This window comes from Toxotes jaculatrix, chromosome 3, assembly GCF_017976425.1.
Source record: "Toxotes jaculatrix isolate fToxJac2 chromosome 3, fToxJac2.pri, whole genome shotgun sequence".
Classification (NCBI taxonomy): Eukaryota; Metazoa; Chordata; class Actinopteri; family Toxotidae; genus Toxotes; species Toxotes jaculatrix.
Window position 1 is genome coordinate 26617446 of NC_054396.1, and position 25123 is coordinate 26642568.

Genomic DNA, 25123 nt, shown 5'->3' on the forward strand with positions numbered 1-25123 from the left:
CCTCCATAAAACCCTCCCAGATGACGCTGGCTGCTATTAAAGGCAATGATACTCAGCAAACCAAATAAATTTGTCTCAGTTTGGGACTAAAAATATCCTTCATTGGTTTTTCTTTCATGGTCCAGGAAACAGCTGTCAGACGGTCAGCTGGGTGACACAACTGCCCAGGAACGCAAAGAAACCACAGGAATACTTCACATTCCTGCAGAGAGTAGGTCGGCACACACACACACACACACACACATCAGTGGAGGTCTGTGAACTAATTCCTAATTTTCCAGACTTTTAACCGGAGCTGTGAAATGTGTGTGAAGTTTTGCTGCAGCTGGAAGGATTCATTTGAAGTCTGAAACTGATTCCTTTTTCTGTAACCTGCAGCTGTAACATAACAAATAACGATCTTTGGATCTTTTGCTGACGTTTTCAGCACTGTGAAGACAAGATACACAGTGCTAATGATGTGATGAACAAGACCCAGTGACGACATGTTTATAGATTAAACTTTTATCAAATGTACTGAAAATCACAACATGTCAGTGATCTCTCTTTTCAAAAAAACAAATATAGACAACAGGGAGATCAATCGCTAGTAATTTTAATTCTCAACCGATCAGCAGTGAAAACACATCATTTAAACAAACTTAAAGCCTGTCATTTATAGGCTCTGTCATTCACTACTCACAATGGAAAAAAACCACAATGAGCATAATTTTGTGGCGTGTGTCTTAATTGTCCCACAGTGCAATGGAAAAAGCACTGAACAAGTGATGGTTACCTCCAAAGCACCAAATACCATTTGCACCTACTGCTGCATTTAAGTCCTTACAGAGTTATTGTAATTGCCAGTTTCCACTTGTAAATATCACTCATGCCAAAGTCCCAGTTACAACTGGGATTTCTCTTTAATACGTTAGTGGAAGAAAACTAAAACAAATCAGGACGCCTCAAGTCAGTCAAAGACCTTCATTCAGTGTAATTAGACCCAGATTTAATGGATATGGTTTTACATTGTCAATGCACCATAATTCTCACACAACCACCTGTGTATACAACTGTCTTCGTTAACACCACCCCATTTGACATGACTGTGGTATTATACACCTGTGTCCAGTGTCTTTCTTCACACACAGTTTAGTATTTACCTGTGACGTCCTCACTGTGAATTGTGAATGATAACAGTTTTTTAACACTGCATTAAACTCCTTAATTTAAAACATGAGCTACTACAGTATTTATGTCATGCTGGCTGCTCAGCTTCTGGTCTTTTTTTTTTTTTATTCCTGCACATTATCACCAAAAAAATAATTTCCTTCACACAGCAGATTTGAGAAATCCTTGTTTATCATCTCACCCAGAGGAAGATTAATATCTCAGCTCTTTGCTTACACTTCAGAGGTGTAAAATTTCATAACTGACTTAGCTAGGCTAGGCTAGCAGGTTCCCTCTATAGCCAATGTTTGTGCTAAGCTAGGCTAAACACTTCATACTGGATGTACAGAGATGAAACTATCAAAATTCAACATTGATATTATTCTGTTTTATGTCATATTGTCTGCCACAGATTGTAGTATTGAACCGTAGTATTGAACAGTATTGAACCGTAGTATTGAACAGTATTGAACCGTATTGTCTATATGCTACATATTTCGCTAATCACATCAAACACTATATTATCCTTATTTTTAAACAATTACTGTTTTGCTAGCAGCAATCCATTTAAAAAGTAAATAAAGTATTTAAAAAAAAAACAAAGAAATATTAGCTGATGTAATGCTACCTGATTATATTGATCATTTTTTTCATGGAACAAACGTAAAGCTAATTAGCTTCTGTCAAGAAAAGAATTTAATTCTGGTTGACTTGTTTCTAAACATTTTTGCAGCCAAGTTGTTATTTTTACTTTTGTTACCAAATACAAACTACAGACTAACAAAATACAAACTTTATCAGGAATATAACTAGCATAAAGCAGTGTTCAGCAGCAGCAAAGATCCACGTTCATAAAAGGAGTTAAAAGCAAAATGAGTCCTGTCTGTCTGTCTGTCTGACTGAAATAACACATCAAACAGAACATAAAGGAGAAGAAAATAAAGAAAATCAAACTTTCTGTCTGTACAGTTAGTACTACACACAGCCCAACTTCAGTGGTGGGTATTAAGAAGCCGAGGGTTGACAGAAGAAAAAAAAAAGCAATGAAAATAATTCAGCAGAGTACTATGAATTACTGACTGGTGCTGTGTATTTTCCAGCCTTGTACCTGTCCAGTTCTGTGTGGTTTAAATTAATCAATAAGATCATTTCTGCATGAAATAAATGTTGACAAGTGAAACACAAATCTCCACAGAGCCAAACCTGACATTTAAGGAATAAAAAAAATCTTCACCATGTTTAAGTTTAAATAAAGGTTTTGGGAGGTTCACATAAAAATAAAACTCTCCATTTAGTCCACGTTTGGTTTGGTGGGAATGGGAGTTTTGTCAAAATGCTGTTTCCATGGTCAAAAATGAACTTTGAAGCTCTACCTTTGAGCCAACACAGACAGAGGTGCTGTCCAAGCAGCGCTGAGAAAAATGAAACCTTTGAACATCTACAGTGAGAACCATGTGATGGGACTGAAAGCTCTGGAACAAGCTAGTAAGCAAGTTGAAATTGTTTTGTGAAGTATCTAATTCATTTAAAACCCAATAACTGATTTAAATATCTGAATTTCTTTAACTGTCCCATGAGCAGCTGTTTGTATGTGAAACCCTCCAGGCTAAAAGCAGCACATCTGGCTCCCATCACTGTCAGAACTTTAAGTGCTAATAAATCAACAAACTGTTTCTTTAAGTACTTTTTAAACACTTTTGTGTCAACTAAAAATTTCCTCAAGTACTTGAAACACCAGTAGGCTCAGCTGAAGAAGTCTTTGAGTACTTCAGTGTCAGCTAAATGGCTAAATGTCTTAAGTATTTTAAACACAAATATATCAACTGGCCATTCTGTATTATCTTTTCATTACTTATTTCTTCTGGTTTATAAAAAACACGCTAAACAACCACGCTCAATATTAATATGATTCACTCTGTTTCTGTGTTTTTGTCTTGTCTGACGTTTTTATTCAGTACTGCTTCCCTGTATCTGAAGCACCTTGTAACTCTGTGTTTGAGCAGTGCGAAAACTTGAAAACTGACCACCATATTGTGCTGAGCACTGTATTGTGTGAGTGTCTCAGTGCTGACACGGTGTTTCCAGGCTTTGTCCACACTTCCAGCAGCAGTAATGATGATGATGCCATGTCCGGCCATCTTTCGCCACATGAAAGGACTGGCAGAAGATCAGCTGGGGATGGAGAACCGGGGGCGGGGGAGGTAAGCAATTAAGACTAATGTTAACACAATGCAGAACTGTAGCTCAGAGACAAAAAATGTAATCATAAAGTGGATAAACTGTGCTTTATTTTCCGCTTATTGTGATATTATTATACAATGATCTGTATATGATATACCAGTATGGTTTAGGAGTATATCTATGATAAAATAAAAAAAAAAATAATAATAATTTATATAGAATTTGTATATTAGAATATGGTATCACACAGTTTGTTTACTGTGTTGTCATCTCACCTCATCACAGCCTGAGCATCGCGGCCAAACCGTCTGACAGTAGTGACGTCCGCAGAACAGTTTCTGATTGGACCAGAAGTAGACCAGGTCCACCAATCCCTGGCCACACTCGGAACATACAAAGCAGGTGGGATGCCACAGAGCGCTATGGTAACCTGCACGCTCAGCATAAACAGCTGGACTCTCCTTGGCAACCTCACCATGGCAACCGGTACACCGCTAGAGTACAGAGAGAGTTGTGCATATAACTAAGATTTGGATAAAAGAGTACAAGCTGGATGGGGTTGGAACACGAAAGGGTCCTAAATCCTTTAAGAGTGTTATTTAAAATCAAAGTAACCTGCATATAACTTAGCCATTTCTATAAATGGCAAGCCTATTGCTCTGATCCCTTTGAACAAAAATACAACCATTTTTGATGGAAACAGCACCACATAAGTGTACCTGGGAATGCATCCCCAATACGTGTGAATCAGGTGGACCAGTGGTGTGATAAGCTTTACGAAGAGTGATTCTTTAGGGGTCCAGAATCATTCAATCAATTCAGGCACTGCAGAATCTTTTGGCAGTGCGATAGTGGATAGCTGAAACAGCTGACAGCTCATAGACATCTGAAACATGAAAACTAGGAACCCCATCCAGACACTGCTTTTTTTTTAACTTCAAAGGAAGCAGCAAGAAGTGAGACAGTAACTTCTTCACTTACATATTCAGTCTTAGTGCTGTCATCTGTGCCGTTAGTTGTACTGGTGGCAGAGGAGGTGCTGCTATTAGTCGAGCCGTGGTCTTGGTGCTCCGGAGCGTCTTTCTTGTTGCTGTTGCTGCGGTCCTTGGCTTCCTTTGCTGTCCTCTGAATGGCTGCTTCCCTCAGAGCTCCGCCCTCACCAGGTAAGGCCACCTCCGCGACCCCCAGCACCTCCTGCTTGTAGTGCTTCACAAACAGCAGCATAGAGGAAATCTGCAAGAGGACGTGGGAGAAGTTAGAGAACAGAGTCAACCTGTAAGAAAACGTTGTTTCAGACTTTATATACAAAACTTTATTAGATAACTGATCTGTGTTAGCTGATAAAACTGATCTAATGTTAGTTTGATAGCTAAAAATAATTTGGTTATCAGAAATGGATGAGTGTGGGGGAATGAACTGAAACAGCTTTAAGCTCTAGCAGTCTTAATGTTAGTATGATGATCATGAGTGCTGTACCTCCTCCTCACTGGCCAGACTCTGACACTTCATGGGGTCCTGATCGTAGGCGGGGAGCTGACTGAGGAGCTGCCTGCGTCGCTCCAATGCTCCATCTGTCCCTGAGACTGGACGTCCACTCTCCGGGATGAGCTCCATGTATTGCATGGCCTGAGGGAGGTGAGGGACAATTTATTTTTACTTGATTCAGGTAACCTCAAATTCACACCGAGCAAGACGTGTCAGCGCCATCTAAGTACAACTAAAATGTTTGTGACTTCAACTTTCATTAAGGCATCAGAAGCAGTTCTGTCAGCAGCAAACAGGACCGCAGGAGGACAAACTGCCGCCTCCATGAGGAGTACACCCAGTTTATTAGGTACACCGAGCTAAAAACTAATGCAGTCTAATACAACAGTCCTGCAATAAATCCTCCGTTCATGAAGGTTATAATGTTCAGTTTGTAAAGACACTGTTTTAAAGAGGTGCTGATTCAATTTTATGATCATTTTGGAGGTGGTGTTTAATTGTATCCCTCCATGATGCAGTACAGTTCAACCGTACTATGTGTAACTGCCAACTGAGCAAGCTCACACTGAAACTGGAGCCCTGATTTTTATGGATACACAACATATAGACAGCATGAGTTTTGTGTGATTTGAACATCCGTCTATGAAGATTACACCAGAGTGTTTAAAAACATCTTGGCGTGTGTCCGCTGCTTGGTTGACTGAGGAGAAGTTATACAACACTAATCCCAGAGATACCCTGGATGTGGTTGTGTTGTGTTCTGGTTGCACCACAGCCTTGTTGTGATTCATACTTACAGAATGTCAGAAGTGGACATTGTTCCAGGACTCCGTTCTTCAGCAAACACTTTTCTCATATTGTTTGTTTTCAACATTTTTGGTGTTTTCCAGCAGACTGATTGAATTTCGCCCTCTGTCTCTGTTCCTCTGCTCCTGTCTCTGTCTGTTTACCATTTGTCTTCATGTAACTATAATATCACAGAAATGCAATATAAAAACACATCTCATCTTCTCTTTATTGTCCTTCCCACCAGTTAAGTTAAACACGCTCTTTATGGAGAATAAATTAAACAACACTGGTCTCATGTTGCAGCGTGGACGAGCTTTTCCTCTCACCAATGTAGCTGGATGCCATTCTTCAGCCTAGAGGAAATGTTCAGAGGACTTTCTCAGCCTGTGTTTCTGTTATCAACGCATTGTCCAAGTGTGGTCAGTGACACATCTGTGTGTCAGTCAGGTGACTGTACCACAGTAAGATAGTGACAGTCTGGAGCAGCGGCCTCTACACGCTGCAGCTTTCACTGCAGATTACAAAGACACTGGATGAAACAAACAACATGCTGAAGATTTTTAGAGACAGATCTGGAGAGCAGTCCCAGTGCTGGGTCTGTCTCTGCAAGTTCAACCACAGTAATGTCCCCCCCCGCTACTCCCCCGTCGCCCTGCAGTGCTCAATAATCACTGTCATCATCATAATTATAGGCTGTGAAACATGAAACATACTTGAGTCTGTTTTTAATGAAAACCAGACAGTCAGAGCCTTTTCAACATGCAGAGAGGGCTGCACAATCTAAACTAAACTAAACTGAACTAAACTAAACTAAACTAAACCTTTAGGACTGGTATCAATACATATACTGTGTTTTAGGCATGTTTTTTACTATCTGGTGGTTCAACTAGGGATTGATAATTGAGGACTGATGTTAAATTTGTACCAGTTCTGTACCAGAACTTATTCCAGACTGGTCAGAACCTTAATACTGAAAAATGCATCTGACTTGACACAAATACAGGCAACCGGTTTCCTGTCCAACAGGAAACATGCAGGCAAGATCTGTTACGATGAATCATGATCCTCACCAGTTTCTGGTTGAGGCCGGCCGGCGCCCAGTCGTATGTCGTGGTGTTGAAGGTTGGGTCTTTGCGCGACACCACTGGATTTGTCACAATCATACGGTTCCTCTTGTACATGCGAAGGCCGCCACCTCCTTTAACCTTTGCTGTCAAATGGGAGCAGGGTGAGTCCGCGAGCAGGTGTCCCATCCGCTGGTCATCTTCGAGATCACCTCCAGGAGCGTGGTCGACCGTGCTGCAGCCGCAGGCCACACAGGCTTTCCTGTATGAATGGGAAGGAAGAGAGAAAAGAAAGCTTTGAGCTATAATATAAAACAAAGTCAGATTCCATAACCAGCTTGTTGAGAATTTTTAAGAATCAAAGGCCAGATTTTTATTTATTTAACTGATCCTCACCAGTTTATACTGACTAAAATATGCAAAACCACTTCCATGTTTCACTCCAGGGAGGAGTGGCGAAGCCACTGGGACTGCATCCAGCACTTTCCTTTTTTCTCTTTCATTCCTTTCATTGTTTTTCTTGTTTGTTTCATTTTTTCAGGCAGAGAGAAATAATTAAGAAAAGGGGTGGCTGTACCTCCAAGAATGTGGCTGAAATCCAGAGCAGCTCTCTTTACATACGAGACACACCGATGCAACACCTCCTCCTGCACCTCCTGCACTCTGCTTCACAGACATCTGTAAGGAGACACAAGAAAATACAGCAAAAGCACAAGGATGGGTGCATTTCTGTTATATATTCAAAGCATTCAGGTAACTCACATCCTGTGAAATAGAGCCCATTTAGGTTTCTACATTATAAGCAACCAAACAGTGGGAGCATCAAAGGTCAGAGTGGTTTGACAAAATAATCTTAACTCACTTCCGCTCAACAGCTTTTTTTCCAGAGGTTTTAACAAAGTTCCTCTGATGGTGAGAGCTGTGAGATGCAGGGAAAAAAAGCCAAAACAATTTCACCTAAAACTTTATCTGAAAACTGAGCAAATACAACAGTTAGTTGTTTGATGGAAGCAGTAATTTACTGTACTGTTGTCAAAAACCACAACGGCGGATGAACACAAAAAAAACCCCCAAATGTCCCGATGTTCCTGAAGTGACAATGATGATGAAGATGTGTGAGGACGTTTTGGATGAAAAAGAGTTTCAAATGTTTCTCACTGTGAGTGGGAGGAAGATAAGGGAGTGAACCACACACACACACACACACACACACACACACACACACACACACACACACACACACACACACACACACACAGGATGCATGATCTCATTGGTCCACCCAGTGATATCATCTGTACTGACAAGCCCTTGACTCTTATCTGTCGTCCAAACACTTCATTTTTCTTCTCCTCCTCCTCAGCTTCACAAACTTCACGTCTTTTCCCCCTTTTTCATGTTTAAACTGTCCCACTCTGTCTTCTGATTCATTCCTCTCCACTGTACTTCATCGCACTTTTACAGTGAAATGATGCAATCGTGGGTGCGTCAGTGTTCCAAGTTACTTCACTTGAAACTGAAGCAGGTCTGGTTGCTCATTAAATGCAAAGGGTTGGATCATTCGTTCATGTTTGTAGCTTGTATTGCCTCCTTTTGTATGACTGAAAGTCAATGTTATGTCCTCTGAAGTGATGGAAACATACATCACTCTGTGTGTGTGTGTGTGTGTGTGTGTGTGCGTGTGTGTGCATGCGTGTGTGCGTGCGTGCGTGTGTGTGTGTGCGTGCGTGTGTGTGTGTGTGTGTGTGCAGGAAACAAAAACAATACTCTCAGAGATGACAGCGCTTTTAAAGCCTCTGGCATGAAACCTGACGACTGTTCTGCTAAAACAACCTGCTGAAATTTGTCTGACAGACGGATGGACTGTCCACCTGTCCATCTGTCACCAGGTATTAACAAGCCTGTCTCTCCTAAGGGCAACATTCACACACACAATATATTGCATATTTATAGAGTGAGAGAGACACAAGCTCTTGGAGGCTGATGAACTATAAAACAAGCTGCTACAACTGCCTCCACAACGTTTCACTCTTTGCTGCAGGGATTTGCTGACATTCAGTCACGGCAGCATTAGTAAGGTCCAACACTGATGTTGGGCGATAAGTTCTGGTTCACAGTTGGTGTTCCAGTCCCAGCCAAAGGCGTTGTATGGGGTTGAGGTCAGGGCTCTGTGCAGGCCAGACAAGCTCTTGCACACCAAATTGGGAAAACAATTTGGGCACTGTCACGTCTAACAGGACAGCATCCGTCTAAAATGATGTAGCATTAAAGGAAAAGTTTGACTTTTCAGGAAATAAGCTTATTTTTCTATGTGGGAGTCAGATGAGAAGATTGAGGCCACGTGTGTCTGTATATTAAAGATGAAGACATATAAGATGCAATGTATTCTTCAAGGCACATTTTTTTAAACCTTTGAACAGAGCCATTTTAGCTGTTTCTCCCTGTTTCAGGCCTTTATGATAAGGTAAGCTAACCCACCTCTGGCTGCAGCTTCATGTTTAGTGTATAGACCTGACAATGGTATCGAGCATTTCATCTAATGTGATAAACTAAGTGAATTTCCCAAAATGTTGAACTGTTCTTTTGCAAATTTTCCTTCAGCAAGAAACTCTGACCAGAAAAAACAGACCCTGCCCAAAATTACACTGAAGTATGTGGACAGGGGCGTCCACAGGGAGGACAGAGGAGTGTGTTTAGAGGTGTGAAGTGTGTGTGGCAGTGAAGAGGCTGTTGATCGGCCTGTGTTGAAAAGGTCACAGTGATGAGTGTTGGAATAGAAGCAGCTGAAGAAGAACAAGACTTCATTACATCCCTCTGGAACACACTGACTTTCATGGAGGGTGTGTGTTTATTGTTATGTTACTGGGATAACACCAGTTAACAGGGACAGGGACAGGGACTGACACAGTGTGTGACGTCAGGAATGAAAAGTGTTTTTGGAGTCAGTCCAAACTTAAACCAGCTGTTGGTGATGAGCTTCTCTGATTCGTTTTACGATTCTGGAGTAATTTTATTCTTCCTGTAGATAAGACAGACACTACACCACACTGACTCACTGTGACTCTGGTGGGAGGAGCTTTTGAGTCAGAGTAAAACCAGATGTTACCCAAAAGTTCCTCCAAATGAGAAATTAAGTTGTTACTCAGCCTGACACCAGACAGAATCTAATCTAAAAACCTAAATTTGACTCAAACCAATGTACATTTTTATTAATGGACTAGAACTACCAAACCAAAGAAATCAAAATTAGGTACCAGAATGAAAACTGCTTTCCATTTGCTTTGTGATGGTCCCTGATCTACAGAAACATTTTGTCCTGTACGTTCTACAGTACAGAAACTGATTGGCTTCTGAAATAGAAATCAGAACGAATGAATGATCTGAAACCTGAGACACATACAGTTCTTCTGAGTTGTTCAGCGACTGTCACTAACAACCTTCAGTCAGTCTGAGCCTGAGTTATCTTAACCACAAACACTGAACGGTACACTACCATGGGTTCCTCTGAGTGAGAGCATTACAAGAGCCAAACTAGAAATGCATTTTTTCAGAAAGAGGGAAACGTGTGGCTGCTCTATATTTAGGTGTCAGATAAGACGAGTATGTTGTTGGTGGATCAGACTCGCTGAGTTACTCCAAACATGTCAGCTATGCGAAGGGGAAACTGCAGGAAACGCTGTGAGATAAGAGGCTGGAGGTCAGAGAGGGGTGTCAACCTGCTGCAGTTTAACATCCTGAGTCTGAGTCTCGACCCTCGACAAACGGCATCCTGGATATTTCCAGTTGTTTTCTATTTGAATCAGACAAGATCTCACAAATAAGATGGTATTCAGAGAGCACCTTGTCTCTTGTGTAAACCAACAGGATGTCAGAAAGAAAGACAGTTTTACTGGCTGTAAGGGCGTAGTGGTCCCACATGTTTAGATACATTTTTATTTAAATTCTGTTTGGGAATGAAACTGAAAGTGGTCTTTATGTCGGTGACCACCAAATGTGTCTTTGCTTTTTATGTTTGCTGCTATGTGTCTGGGATTTTTGTAAATCTGGCATTTCAGAGACGGCAAATTAATTAAATTAATCGACCTGAATTTTACTCTATCTAGTCTGAGAGGTTTTGCTTTGTAGTTCGGTTGTTGTTCAAATACAAGGACTCCTCCCCAAAATCCTGAAACCCACAGTGCAGAGCCAGCGCAAGGCTGAGGATCAAACCCACAACCTCAAAACTTCTGAATGGTCCTGTTACTCCAGTGTCTTTGCACTTGGCCACCATGACCTGCCAAAGTGGTCCCACCTTTTCCTTTGGACAGCATCTAAAGGAAAAACTAAAAAAAAACTAAGAAACAGAGGGAAACAGTCCTTAACTAAAGAGCTCAGCCAGTTAGAGGAAGTTCTGAGCTTCAAATTTTCTAAGGCTTGGAGAACTCTGAAAAGCAGTACCCAAAGGGAAGACTCAAAAGTGCTCAGAGAGAAGAAAAAAAGGTGTGTGTGTGTGTGTGTTGGGGGTTATTTCCATCCTGGTGATGGCAGTTTTTCCGTCTCATCTCCAGAGTACAAAGGGAGATGGGGGGATCAAACCCTCGACAGGTGACACTGATCCGTCAGGCTATCGGCCACAGACTGGTCTGACCTCTGGACAGACAAGCAGAGGCTGAATGAGGGGGATCTGTGAGAGACAAACACCTGCCAGAGCACACCCAGCAGGGGGATCAGGTCCTTGTGGTCATGGATAATTTTCACCGACTGAATTAGAAATTGGATGTGTACAAGCCTGAGAGATTCATCCAAACTTACTTTAAAATATCTGTAACTGAGGAGCATACATGTAAATATAATCTGAACAAAAAGTGACGTTAAAAAAGATGCTCGAAAACTAACAGAAAACTAGAAACTTCCACGCTTTGCTTCAGTTTTTATTTATAAGAAGGGTCTTTTGTTTTTCTGCAGTGAGGCCATCGCTCAGACTTAAGATTTGGTTTGTAATTGTGGTAGCTTTTCTTGTAGCAATACATTTCTTTTTAAGCAGAGCTTCTTTGTATAAATATAAATATAAATCATCTTCAACAAATAAAGTCTCATCAAATTCATGCAGGTGTGGTGTTCAGCTCGCTGACAGCTGTTCCCTCTGTTAGCCAACAAACTAATCAGAGTTTAGTAAAAGGGATTAAGAATGGAGGCATCATCCTCTTACAAAGCTAACTAGCTACCTAGAAACACAGATATATTAATAGATGTGGATATTGTGGCACCACTCAGCACTGGTTCTAAATTGGCTCAGTGGCCACTCGCAGTACTGCCACAGTATTGTGACCCAAAAAGCCTTTTCCCCATAGACTACCATTATTAAGCTTATAAAACTTGTCCTGAAGCTAAAAAAGTTTTTTTTATTGGCTCAGCGACCAGTGCTCAGCTGCCACCTTTGAGTCCAGTATCCAAAAGTATAGTACAGTATATGTACAGTTTACAGTACATTTGTATTCCTTTAGTGTCTTAGGCTTTATTACAATTTGACCAAATATTCTAAAACATAAGCATATTTTCAGCAGCATTTCAGTGTTTTTGTTTTTCAAAGACATATGTGGGTCTCTGGTCGTGGCTTGTGTAAATTTAAGCCCATGCAGACTGAACATGGTAACAAACATTTCATTCATTCATTCATTCATTCTTAAAATTCATCAAGGCCTTGAAACTGCATTGAAAAATACTTGAAAATGGCAACATGCGTGAATGTGTTGCACACAGCACAACTCAGAAATCAAAATATCATACAACTCGATATATAATACATGGGGCTGTAACAGCAGCTCCCACAGCTTCGGTGTCAGTTGAAAATGCTGTCGGGAATGACACGTCGCTCAATCTGTTATGGCAAAGTAAAACAAAGTAAACTCTCCTCTCAAACACGAGCACTATACTCACTAAATAATGAAGTGAAACAAAATGCCAATTAAGTCTGATTGTCAGGTTAACTGATCAGAACTGAGCAGATGTGAGATGTTTCAGGAGGCTTGTAGGTAAATCCCTTTTCAAACTTAGAGCTGACATTGACATTTTAGGATGGCAATAAAGTTCACTTAGCTTCACAAGTGTTTGCCCAGATCTCCCTCAGCAGAGTCTACATCTCACCAGACTGTGACCCTCTGACCCTTGACCTTCACATGAGTTTTCTTAATACTGAAGTATAGATAAATAGATAGATAGATAGATATACTTTATTGATGGTAAATGTGTCTGTCCTACCTTCGCCATGGCTGAGCTCACATCCATGTTGTCCAGCGTCTGTCGGTGGTTCGACTCCCTGGTTCCTCAGCTCTCTCTCTCCCTCTGCTCTTCCAGAACAATGGGACTTTAAATTCCTCCCCTGTCGACCACACTTCCTCTCTCCCCGCCCACAGTCGCTCCTGCCGCCGCTCTGCTCCGCCAGCTCTCCACAGCCCACTGCAATTTAACCGTCTAGACTTTCATCTCATTCCCACTGAGCAACATCAGCTCTCCTCTTTTTCACTTCTCTACCTGGTTCCACGCTGCACTTTCACACTCAGCTTTCTCTCCTTTGCATCTCTTTAATTTCTCTTTTTCTACTTTTGTAAACTCACAAGAAGAAAACTCACCTTTCTCGTCTTAAGCTGTGGACTCCTGCTCTTTGCTCTTTGTTTTCTCTTCAGTCTTCCTTTCCTCCTGATTTGTCTGGTTGCCAGCTCTCCTTCTCCACCCTCTGCAACATGAACTGAGCAGGTTTCTTCACCTCCTGATTTTGCTCCAACACGCCGCTGAAGGGAAACTGATTTTGTCTCCCACTACTTTCAACAAAACACCAGTTCCCTCATTCACCTCTGAGCAGTGAATCCACTCTGCTTTGCTAAATTCAACAGGTACCTGCAATGTTACAGCCGTAGACCGTGTATTAGCAGACTGGCTGTAATCAGGGAGATTTATGGTCTTAAAACCAGCAGCTGCACTGCTGGTAACGACCTCCGTTCTCTGCTTAAGAATAGCTCAGATAATCAGTTCAGTCCTGGTCTTTAGAGCAAACTGGAGGACTACCTGGAGCAGTGAGGCCTGACTGGACTGTTTGTGTTTTTAATCTGAGACAAAGACAGAGAGAGCCCTGAGGGATTCCCTGCTCACACTCTTCCAGCCAATCAGAGCAAGTCTGAAAAAGTGCTCGGCCAATGGGAGCATCAGATAGTCCTCCTCCTCCTCCTCCTCTCATTCTGCAGCGGTTCAGTGTATGGCTCAGGACAATGTAGACCACAGTACCAAGTGAGGCCAAACTGGGCTGAACACAGGGCTTTTACAGATCCAGACCAGACTATAGCCAGACATAGAGGCTAAAGACCCAGACAGATCCAAAAGAATAAGAGAGTGATCCAGGCAGAGCCACTCAGAGCTAAAGAGAGGCAGACATGGCCAACAGGGATTAAGGACCAAGCCCAAACAGAATAGGTCCTCACTAAAGACAGTGTATGTGCACATTTCATTACATGTATAATTACTATAATCATTAGGGACTATCCTCGTCTGTTGACAGATGAACTGTTACATTTCTGTCTTTGTGTTTTCTGTCACAAAATGGGGCTAACAACAGCCCGACGAGGGGACATGGGCAAAACATACGCCAAGCCAATTTTGTACAAACATTCATGGTCTTGAGAGGATGAACCTTAATGACTTTGGTGATCCTCTGACTGGCATGCTAAACTAAGATGATGAAAATGGTAATCTACCTGCTAAACATGAGCGTCCCACAGGGACACTGTTTCACCCAAAGAATACGGAGACAATATGTAGCAGCAATAACAGAAAGGAAGAGTTTGTAACAAAAAAAGTTATTACACACACACCTTTCCCCTCCCCCCTTGTCAAATCCAGAACCACCACAGCTAACACTGAGAAACCAGTGTGGGCGGCCTGCTTATTGTTGGTGTCCACAGGAGGGGGGCATTTTGGGCTGGTTGGGCTCGGTCAGACTGGGCAGGATATCTGTGGCCTGCCTCCTGTGCAGGGAGTGTTAGGACAGTCTCACACTGTAAAACAAGGAATTGTTCGCTATACACTTGCTTTGGCCCCCACCCCTTTATGTAAGGTATGTTCATTTAAGGTGTGGTTGCGTGCAGCCGATGGATGGGTGACCTGTGTGGGTTCCTCATTCCACAGATGTGGACATCGAACTATGTGAGCGATGTGTCACTGCTGCTCTTTGTAGCTGGTGTGTTCAGTATTCACCAGCTGACCAAACACACAAAGGAGGACATTTACTGGCACCGCTGGGATTACTGGACTACTGGATACCTCTTCAACCTGCTGCTGATTCCACACTATAAACGGTGCATATAGAGGAGCTACGACTAAACAGTAACTAACTGTAAGTGAACTTTCTGGATTGACTGGGTTCTGCTTTCAGTGTTCTGCCTGCTGTGTTTCCTGCTTCACTCAGCGACAAAATGTCCTCTCAGTCAGAAAAGGATCTGTCCTGTCCCATCTGCCTTGACATCTTCAAAGACCCTGTTGTTCTGTTATGTAGCCATAGCTTCTGTAAAGACTGTGTGCAGAGATGGTGGAAAGGGAAACTAATAAAGGAGTGTCCAATTTGTAAGACAGTACCTTTACTGAGTGACCCACCTTTTAACCCGGCGTTAACATACCTATGTGAGTCCTTCGTACAGAGGAGAGATCAGAGAGCTGCAGCAGGGTCTGAGCCTCTCTGCAGTCTGCACTCGGAGAAACTCAGACTCTTCTGTCTGGATCATCAGGAGCCGGTGTGTGTTGTCTGCAGAGATTCAAAAACACACAGCAACCACAGATTCAGACCCATCAATGAAGCAGCGCAGGATCACAGAGAAGAGCTCCAGAAATCTCTGGAGCCTTTACAAGAGAAACTGAAGCTCTTTGAACAAGTTAAAGGAAACTGTGATCAAACAACAGAACACATTAAGGTCCAGGCCCAACACACAGAGAGGGAGATTAAGGAGCAGTTTAAGAAGCTTCACCAGTTTCTACAACAGGAAGAGGAGGCCAGGATCACTGCTCTGAGGGAGGAAGAGGAGCAGAAGAGTCAGATGATGAAGGAGAAGATTCAGGCTCTGAGCAGAGAGATAGCAGCTCTGTCAAACACAATCAGAGCCACAGAAAAGGATCTGAGAGCTGAAGACGTCTCATTCCTGCAGAACTACAAGGCTGCAGTCAAAAGAGTCCAGCAGCGCCCCCTGCCGGATGATCCAGAGTTGGTCTCAGGAGCTCTGATAGATGTGGCCAAACACCTGGGCAACCTGACCTTCAACATCTGGAACAAGATGAAGGAGATGGTCTCCTACACTCCTGTGATTCTGGATCCAAACACTGCTCCTCCAGACCTCATCCTGTCTGAAGATCTGACCAGTGTGGGATGTGGAAAGAGACAAATGCTTCCTGACAATCCAGAGAGGTTTGACTATCATCCCATTGTCCTAGGCTCAGAGGGCTTTAACTCAGGGTCTCACAGCTGGGATGTTGAGATTAAACACGATAAATACTGGGCCATAGGTGTGGTACGGGAATCCATTCGGGAAAAGGGTAAAAAACTGACTGGATTCTGGGAAATATGTCTCCTGGATGGAAAATACACAGCAGCCTTACCACCACTCACAGATAAAGTTCTGTCAGTGAAGAAGAAGCTCCAGAGGATCAGAGTTCGTCTGGACTGTGACAGAGGAAAGCTGTCGTTCTATGATCTTGATACTAACACACACATACACACCTTTAAACACACTTTCACTGAAAGGATGTTTCCATACATTGTCAACACGAATGAACTCCCACTGAAGATATTACCTGTGAAAGTCTCTGTAACAGTGGAACAGGACACGGCCACTGTATCAACAAGCCTATGGTCAGTTTTTTAAATTAGCTCAGTATGCTATGTACTATTATTTTCAGTTTAAGTAAGGCTACTCAGAAATGCTATCACTTGGCATGTCAGTGATTCTACACATTCCAGGAGTTTTGATGAAACAAAGAAATCTTTTATTTAATCTGAAATTGTTTAGGTTTTAGTCTGTTTCTCCACAGGTTTTCAACACAGGTGAAATATTTGTATATAAATAAACAGAGTCAGTGTGTCAGGGATATAACAAATGCTATATACTATGATTTTCAGGTTAGGTAAGGCTTAGCTGTGTCAGAAGGTAGATTTTCATTGATTTTGTCACTTTTATTGTTTTTCTTTTTCTTATTTCTAAGAAGATGGTGATGATGATACTTGTGGTGGAGACAGCATGATTGTGATAATGTTCTTCCTTACAATGATGATAAGTAGATAAGGTTACAGTATGTACCATACAATGTTGGTATGTTTGTATCCATTACTGAATATTTGCTGATGATACTGACATTGGAATTTTTAGGATACAATATATATTATATAACAATATATTGGTAGATATAATTTTCTGTACATCAATATATCAATCAATAAATGTTTTGATAAATGTCTTAAATTTTATAATTAAAAAACTGTGACCAAGATGTACTCTGCAAAACATTCTAAAGTTGAAAAAAAAACAACAACTTTGAACATAAACTACATCATGGAGACACTGTTTTTATCTGTATATCACTTTATCTGTAATTTTGACTTCTGCCCCTCCCCCCTTCTTGCCTCCAGAGAACCACCACGGTTAACAGTGAGAGACCTGTGTGGGTGGCGTTATGTGCCAGCTGGGCTCAGTCAGGATAACTGTGGTCTGCTTCCTGTGCAAGGAGTTTCAGGACAGCCTCACACAGTAGAACAAGGAATTACTCACTAAACACCTGTTTTTGCCACCACACCTTTATGTCAGGCATGTTCACTTAAGGTGTGGTTGCATGTAGCTGATGGATGTGTGAGCTGTGTTCCTCATTCCACAGATGTGGACATAAAACTATACAAGCGATGTGGCACTGCTGCTCTTTGTGGCCAGTGTGTTCAATATTCACCAGCTGACCGAACACAGGTCAGGTCACAGAAAGGAGGACATTCACTGGTGCCACTGGGAATACTGGACTACTGGATGCCACTTCAACCTGCTGATTCCATATTATAAACTGTGCATATAGAGGAGCTAGGACTCAAACAGAAACTAACTGTAAGTGAGCTTTCTGGATTGACTGGGTTCTGCTTTCATTTTTCTGCCTGCTGTGTTTCCTGCTTCACTCAGCAACAAAATGTCCTCTCACTTAGAAAAGGATCTGTCCTGTCCCATCTGCCATGACATCTTTAAAGACCCTGTGGTCCTGTCATGTAGCCACAGTTTCTGTAAAGACTGTGTGAAGAGATGGTGGAGAGAGAAAATCATTCAGGAGTGTCCAGTATGTAAGACAATACCTTTGCTGAGTGATCCTCCTCGTAATCTGGTGTTAAACAACCTGTGTGAGTCCTTTGTACAGAGGAGAGATCAGACATCTTCAGCAGGGTCTGAGCCTCTCTGCAGTCTGCACTCAGAGAAACTCAGACTCTTCTGTCTGGACGATCGGGAGCCAGTATGTGTTGTCTGCAGAGATTCAAAAACACACAACAACCACAGATTCAGACCCATCGATGAAGCAGCACAGGATCGCAGAGAAGAGCTTCAGAAATCTCTGAAATCTTTACAAGAGAAACTGAAGCTCTTTGAACAAGTTAAAGGAAACTGTGATCAAACAGCAGAACACATTAAGGTCCAGGCCCAACACACAGAGAGGGAGATTAAGGAGCAGTTTAAGAAGCTTCACCAGTTTCTACAACAGGAAGAGGAGGCCAGGATCACTGCTCTGAGGGAGGAAGAGAAGCAGAAGAGTCAGATGATGAAGAACAAGATTGAGGCTCTGAGCAGAGAGATAGCAGCTCTGTCAAACACAATCAGAGCCACACAAAAGGATCTGAGAGCTGAAGACGTCTCATTCCTGCAGAACTACAAGGCTGCAGTCAAAAGAGTCCAGCAGTGTCCCCTGCCGGATGATCCACAGCTGGTCTCAGGAGCTCTGATAGATGTGGCCAAACACTTGGGCAACCTGACCTTCAACATCTGGAACAAGATGAAGGAGATGGTCTCCTACACTCCTGTGATTCTGGATCCAAACACTGCTCCTCCAGACCTCATCCTGTCTGAAGATCTGACCAGTGTGAGACATGGAGAGACACAAAAGCTTCCTGACAATCCAGAGAGGTTTGGCTATTATCAGATTGTCCTGGGCTCAGAGGCCTTTAACTCAGGGTCTCACAGCTGGGATGTTGATATTAAACATGACAAATTCTGGGCCCTAGGTGTGGTACGGGAGTCCTTCTGGAGAAAGGGAAAAATACTGACTGGATTCTGGGAAATATGTCTCCTGGATGGAAAATACATAGCAGCCTCACCACCACTCACAGATAAAGTTCTGTCAGTGAAGAAGAAACTCCAGAGGATCAGAGTTCATCTGGACTGTGACAGAGGAAAGCTGTCGTTCTATGATCTTGATACTAACACACACATACACATCTTCACACACACTTTTACTGAAAGGGTGTTTCCATACATTGTCAACACGAATGAAATCCCACTGAAGATATTACCTGTGAAAGTCTCTGTAACAGTTGAACAGGACACAGTCCCTGCATTAATAGGCCTATTATCTGGTTTTTAAATTAGTTAAGCATGCTATGTATTATTATTTTCAGGTTAAGTAGAGTGTTACATCCCCTAGGGGAAATAGGATAGCCACAGTTCAACAAAGAAAACTGAGGAAGAGTCAGAGTAGTGGATAATACAAAATTATTTAATCCTAGTTGCTCTCAAGTCACAGAGGGTTACAACAGTGTGGGGGAGGATGAGCCAAATAAGGTTGTGCCAAATAAATGAAACCAATAAAACAAAACCAGGCCTGAATACTGACATTTGAATTTTTTAGAATACAATATATATTATATAACAGTATATTTGCAGATACAAATTTTGTGTAATTAATGTAAAACAATCAATATTGTAATAAATGTGTCTTAAATTTGATAATTAAAAAAAAAAAACTGTGGCCAAGATGTACTCTGCAAGACATTCTAGAGTTGAGAAAAATAAACTTAGAAAATGAACTAAGTCATGGAGACACTGTTTCCAAATTATCTTAACTGTAATTCTGACATTTCTTGTTACTTATTGATTGACATGTACAAAGATATTGTTGATAAATCCGTGATAATCCTGCTGATTTATTGGTATGAAGCAAGAGATGTTCATAAAAAGGATTCATGGCAGATGTAGTAACAATAATACCAATAATAATCTACTGAAGGCACCTCTGGCCCATAGAAGAAACTGTAAATACAACAAGTAACAGACAAGATGAAAGAAATCTTAAAAGTGTGGAAAATTTCCCTTCACGTGGAGTCTGATCTGGGGATACTGAAGAAATAAAGATATTTGGAAGATTGCACTTTACTGGCTGTCAATATATTAACTTAATAAAGATCTGACACCCTTCTCTCTCAGGGCTCCAAACACCCAACTGAACTGTCCAGGCTTAAATGAATGGATTTGACATGCAATACTGGACCATCCATGTATATGGAGACACTGAGAATTTTGTGCACTGACTTTAATATTTGCAAACAGTTGTTTAAAATAAAGGTTTGTTGGTATGACTAATCTAAAAATAAAAAATAAAAGAGCAGATAGCAAAGAACTTTTCACAGCAGAAGCCTCCAAAGGGCCTGAATGGGAAATTTGTTCCTTTTTCACAATGACAGCTACTGATTTCCAAACATGTTATCTGCTTTAACAAAAGAGCACTGGACGCTACAGCAATCCTGCTCTCATAAGCAGATGAATTATGAGCCATTCAGCCTTCCATAGATTTGCACTACGTAAGTTCTGTATGCCACTGCCCATATCGCCATGAAATGACAAATGACAGGTTCACTTTATGAGTGGAGAGTCTGGGATTCACCATCAGAGCAAACAGTGGAAATAATACTGGGAACAGTGGGGGCACAAGAATACTGCTGATTTCATATTTGAACAGGAGTTTTAAAGAAGCAACGGCAAAGTGAAAGTAACCGTCAAGCGAACTTCCTCAATCGAATGTTTTTCATCGACATTGTTCTGCCTGCTGTTTCCTGCTTCACTCAGCGACAAAATGTCCTCTCACTCAGAAAACGAACTGTCCTGTGCCATCTGCTATGACATCTTTAAAGATCCTGTTGTTCTGTCATGTAGCCACAGTTTCTGTAAATACTGTGTGAAGAGATGGTGGAGTGAGAAAGAAAAAAAGGAGTGTCCAGTTTGTAAGACAATACCTTTGGTGAGTGATCCACCTTGTAACCTGGTGTTAAAGAACCTGTGTGAGGCCTTCTTACTAGCGAGGGATCAGACAGCTTCAGCAGGGTCTGAGCCTCTCTGCAGTCTGCACTCTGAGAAACTCAGACTCTTCTGTCTGGATCATCAGGAGCCGGTGTGTGTTGTCTGCAGAGATTCAAAAACACACAGCAACCACAGTTTCAGACCCATTGATGAAGCTGCACAGGATCACAGAGAGGAGCTCCAGAAATCTCTGGAGCCTTTACAAGAGAAACTGAAGCTCTTTGAACAAGTTAAAGGAAACTGTGATCAAACAGCAGAACACATTAAGGTCCAGGTCCAACACACAGAGAGGGAGATTAAGGAGCAGTTTAAGAAGCTTCACCAGTTTCTACAACAGGAAGAGGAGGCCAGGATCACTGCTCTGAGGGAGGAAGAGGAGCAGAAGAGTCAGATGATGAAGGACAAGATTGAGGCTCTGAGCAGAGAGATAGCAGCTCTGTCAGACACAATCAGAGCCACACAAAAGGAGCTGAGAGCTGAAGACGTCTCATTCCTGCAGAACTACAAGGCTGCAGTCAAAAGAGTCCTGCAGTGTCCCCTGCCAGATGATCCAGAGTTGGTCTCAGGAGCTCTGATAGATGTGGCCAAACACCTGGGCAACCTGACCTTCAACATCTGGAACAAGATGAAGGAGATGGTCTCCTACACTCCTGTGATTCTGGATCCAAACACTGCTCCTCCAGACCTCACCCTGTCTGAAGATCTGACCAGTGTGAGACATGGAGAGAAACACAAGCTTCCTGACAATCCAGAGAGGTCTGACTATCACCCCATAGTCCTGGGCTCAGAGGCCTTTAACTCAGGGTCTCACAGCTGGGATGTTGAGATTAAACATGATAAATACTGGGCCCTAGGTGTGGTAGGAGAGCCTGCCCAGAGACAGGGAAAAAGACTGACTGGATTCTGGGAAATGTATGTCCTTGATGGAAAATACACAGCAGCCTCACCACCACTCACAGATAAAGTTCTGTCAGTGAAGAAGAAGCTCCAGAGGATCAGAGTTCATCTGGACTGTGACAGAGGAAAACTGTCATTCTATGATCTTGATACTAACACACACATACACACCTTCAAACACACTTTCACTGAAAGGGTGTTTCCATACATTGCAAACATGAATGAACTCCCACTGAAGATATTACCTGTGAAAGTCTCTGTAACAGTGGAACAGGACCCGGCCACTGCATCAAAAGGCCGAAGGTCAGTTTTTAAAAATTAGCTAAGCATGCTATATACTATTATTTTCAGCTAAAGTCAGGCTGCTCAGAAATGCCTTTCTGAGGATTAGCGCTGTAAAAAAGATGTACTGATAAAGTCAAATGGAAAAAAATGCAGTTACGTATGTATGTATGTACCATACAATGTTAGTATGTTTGTATCCATTACTGAATATTTGCTGATGATACTGACATTGGAATTTTTAGAATACAATATATATTCTATAACAATATATTGGTAGATATAATTTTCTGCACATTAATATATCACAATGTTTTGATAAATGGCTTAAATTTTATAATTAAATAACTGTGTCCAAGATGTACTCTGCAAAACATTCATTGAAAAACAACAACTTTGAACATAAACTACATCATGAGACACTGTTTCTGAATCACCTTAACTGTAATTTGGACATTTCTTGTTACTTCCTGATCAACATGCACACAGACATCTGCCCCCTCTCCCCTTCTTGCCTCCAGAACCACCACAGTTAACACTGAGAAACCTGTGTGGGTGGCCTGGTTACTGTTGGCGTCAATAGGAGGGGGGAGTTTGGGCTGGTTGGACTCAGTCAGGATAACTGTGGCCTGCTTCCTGTGCGAGGAGTGTTGAGACAGTATAACACTGTAGGACAATGAATTGTTCATTAAACACCTGGTTTTGCCACCACTCCTTAATGTAAGGCATGTACGCTTCAGGTGTGGTTGTGTTTAGCCGATGGATGTGTGAGCTGTGTGTGTTCCTCATTCCACAGATGTGGACATAAAACTACATGAGCGGTGTGGCACTGCTGCTCTTTGTGGCCGGTGTGTTTAATATTCACCAGTTGACTGAAAACGCATCAGGTCACAGAAAGGAGGACATAGGCTGGTACCACTAGGTTTACTGGACTGTTGGATGCCATTTCAACCAAAGAGGAGCTACAACTCAAACAGAAACTGTAAGTGAACTTTGTGAATTGACTGGGTTCTGCTTGGTTGTTCTGCCTGCTGTGTTTCCTGCTTCACTCAGGGACAAAATGTCCTCTCAGTCAGAAAAGGATCTGTCCTGTCCCATCTGCCATGAAATCTTTAAAGATCCTGTTCTCCTGTCATGTAGCCACAGTTTCTGTAAAGACTGTGTGCAGAGATGGTGGAGAGAGCAAAAAAAAAAGGAGTGTCCAGTTTGTAAGACAGTACCTTTGCTGACTTATCCTCCTCGTAATCTGGTGTTAAAGAACCTGTGTGAGTCCTTTGTACAGAGGAGAGATCAGAGAGCTTCAGCAGGGTCTGAGCCTCTCTGCAGTCTGCACTCTGAGAAACACAGACTCTTCTGTCTGGACCATCAGGAGCCAGTGTGTGTTGTCTGCAGAGATTCAAAAACACACAGCAACCACAGATTCAGACCCATCGATGAAGCAGCACAGGATCACAGGGAAGAGCTTCAGAAATCTCTGGAGCCTTTAAAAGAGAAGCTGAAGCTCTTTGAACAAGTTAAAGCAAACTGTGATCAAACAGCAGAACACATTAAGGTCCAGGTCCAACACACAGAGAAGGAGATTAAGGAGCAGTTTAAGAAGCTTCATCAGTTTCTTCAAGAGGAAGAGGAGGCCAGGATCACTGCTCTGAGGGAGGAAGAGGAGCAGAAGAGTCAGATGATGAAGGAGAAGATTGAGGCTCTGAGCAGAGAGAGAGCAGCTCTGTCAAACACAATCAGAGCCACAGAAAAGGATCTGAGAGCTGAAGACGTCTCATTCCTGCAGAACTACAAGGCTGCAGTCAAAAGAGTCCAGCAGTGTCCCCTGCCGGATGATCCAGAGCTGGTCTCAGGAGCTCTGATAGATGTGGCCAAACACCTGGGCAACCTGACCTTCAACATCTGGAACAAGATGAAGGAGATGGTCTCCTACACTCCTGTGATTCTGGATCCAAACACTGCTCCTCCAGACCTCATCCTGTCTGAAGATCTGACCAGTGTGAGACATGGAGAGAGACAGAAGCTTCCTGACAATCCAGAGAGGTTTGACTATCATCCCGTAGTCCTGGGCTCAGAGGGCTTTAACTCAGGGTCTCACAACTGGGATGTTGAGATTAAACATGATAAATACTGGGCCCTAGGTGTGGTACGGGAGTCCTTCTGGAGAAAGGAAAAAATACTGACTGGATTCTGGGAAATGTATGCCCTTGATGGAAAATACAGAGCAGCCTCACCGCCACTCACAGATCAAGTTCTGTCAGTGAAGAAGAAGCTCCAGAGGATCAGAGTTCATCTGGACTGTGACAGAGGAAAGCTGTCATTCTATGATCTTGATACTAACACACACATACACACCTTCAAACATACTTTCACTGAAAGGGTGTTTCCATACATTGTCAACATGAATGAACTCCCACTGAAGATGTTACCTGTGAAAGTCTCTGTAACAGTGGAACAGGACACGGCCACTGCATCAACAAGCCTATGGTCAGTTTTTTAAATTAGCTAAGTATGCTATGTTCTATTATTTTCAGGTTAAGTAGAGGCTTCTCAGAAATGCATTTCTGAGGTTTATCTCTGTCAAAAAATGTACTGAAAGAGTCAAATGAAAAAAAAGAAAAGCTTTCATTGATTTTGTCACTTTTATTTTTTTCTTTTTATTATTTCTAAGATGATGGTGATGATGATTCATGTGGTAAACGTGATTCTGATGATTATGATAATGTTCTTTCTTATAATGACGAAGAAGGTGAGGTTACAATATAATGTTATGTATTTGGTAGAACTCATCCGATACTGAATATTTACTGCTTATACTGACATTTTAATTTTAAGAACACAATATATATTATATAACTCTACATTTGCAGATACAAATTTTTGTATATAAAGGTAAAACATTAATGAATATTGTGATAAATATTTCTTAAATTTGACCATTTTAAAAAAATAAAC

At 42.0% G+C, this 25123-nt stretch overlaps 5 protein-coding genes across 6 annotated transcripts; 4 read left to right on the top strand and 1 right to left on the bottom strand.

Moving 5' to 3' along the window:
* Positions 1 to 579: 579 nt before the first annotated feature.
* Positions 580 to 18014, bottom strand: lmcd1 (LIM and cysteine-rich domains 1). 2 transcript variants are annotated; one of them, XM_041033220.1, is made up of 8 exons: positions 13277 to 13636; positions 12906 to 13103; positions 7246 to 7346; positions 6675 to 6930; positions 4807 to 4956; positions 4312 to 4563; positions 3606 to 3824; positions 580 to 3321 (listed from the first exon to the last, which is right to left on the bottom strand). In XM_041033220.1, the coding sequence occupies exons 2-8, from the start codon at positions 12930 to 12932 to the stop codon at positions 3211 to 3213; spliced, it is 1116 nt and encodes a 371-aa protein (XP_040889154.1). In that variant the 5' UTR covers positions 12933 to 13103; positions 13277 to 13636; the 3' UTR covers positions 580 to 3210. The 2 variants fall into 2 exon arrangements, with proteins under 2 accessions (XP_040889154.1, XP_040889155.1); XM_041033221.1 differs by lacking the exons at positions 12906 to 13103; positions 13277 to 13636 and adding an exon at positions 18007 to 18014.
* Positions 14853 to 16824, top strand: LOC121178822 (E3 ubiquitin-protein ligase TRIM35-like). The gene is made up of 2 exons (XM_041033211.1): positions 14853 to 16533; positions 16713 to 16824. Exons 1-2 carry the CDS (start codon positions 15110 to 15112, stop codon positions 16807 to 16809), a joined length of 1521 nt encoding a protein of 506 aa, XP_040889145.1. The 5' UTR covers positions 14853 to 15109; the 3' UTR covers positions 16810 to 16824.
* LOC121178825 (E3 ubiquitin-protein ligase TRIM35-like) lies at positions 17276 to 20070 on the top strand. Its single transcript, XM_041033216.1, has one exon. It carries the CDS (start codon positions 17847 to 17849, stop codon positions 19281 to 19283), a length of 1437 nt encoding a protein of 478 aa, XP_040889150.1. The 5' UTR covers positions 17276 to 17846; the 3' UTR covers positions 19284 to 20070.
* Positions 20071 to 20536: 466 nt separating this feature from the next.
* LOC121178824 (E3 ubiquitin-protein ligase TRIM35-like) lies at positions 20537 to 22862 on the top strand. The gene has a single exon (XM_041033215.1). The coding sequence runs from the start codon at positions 20769 to 20771 to the stop codon at positions 22209 to 22211; it is 1443 nt and encodes a 480-aa protein (XP_040889149.1). The 5' UTR covers positions 20537 to 20768; the 3' UTR covers positions 22212 to 22862.
* A 133-nt stretch (positions 22863 to 22995) lies between these two features.
* LOC121178826 (E3 ubiquitin-protein ligase TRIM39-like) lies at positions 22996 to 25120 on the top strand. The gene has a single exon (XM_041033217.1). The coding sequence runs from the start codon at positions 23232 to 23234 to the stop codon at positions 24666 to 24668; it is 1437 nt and encodes a 478-aa protein (XP_040889151.1). The 5' UTR covers positions 22996 to 23231; the 3' UTR covers positions 24669 to 25120.
* Positions 25121 to 25123: the final 3 nt, after the last annotated feature.

Bases quoted from the DNA above. Each gene is read 5' to 3' on its own strand.
- lmcd1 (XM_041033220.1), bottom strand. From the start codon at position 12,932: ATGGATGTGAGCTCAGCCATGGCGAAG. The intron at 7,347-12,905 runs GTAGGACAGACA...GTCTCCTTACAG, and splicing joins TGAGCTCAGCCATGGCGAAG to ATGTCTGTGAAGCAGAGTGC. The intron at 3,322-3,605 runs GTGAGATGACAA...CTCCATCCCCAG, and splicing joins GATGCTCAGGCTGTGATGAG to CTGATCTTCTGCCAGTCCTT.
- LOC121178826 (XM_041033217.1), top strand. From the start codon at position 23,232: ATGTCCTCTCAGTCAGAAAAGGATCTGTCCTGTCCCATCTGCCATGAA.
- LOC121178825 (XM_041033216.1), top strand. From the start codon at position 17,847: ATGTCCTCTCACTTAGAAAAGGATCTGTCCTGTCCCATCTGCCATGAC.
- LOC121178824 (XM_041033215.1), top strand. From the start codon at position 20,769: ATGTCCTCTCACTCAGAAAACGAACTGTCCTGTGCCATCTGCTATGAC.
- LOC121178822 (XM_041033211.1), top strand. From the start codon at position 15,110: ATGTCCTCTCAGTCAGAAAAGGATCTGTCCTGTCCCATCTGCCTTGAC. The intron at 16,534-16,712 runs GTCAGTTTTTTA...GTTTCTCCACAG, and splicing joins ACTGTATCAACAAGCCTATG to GTTTTCAACACAGGTGAAAT.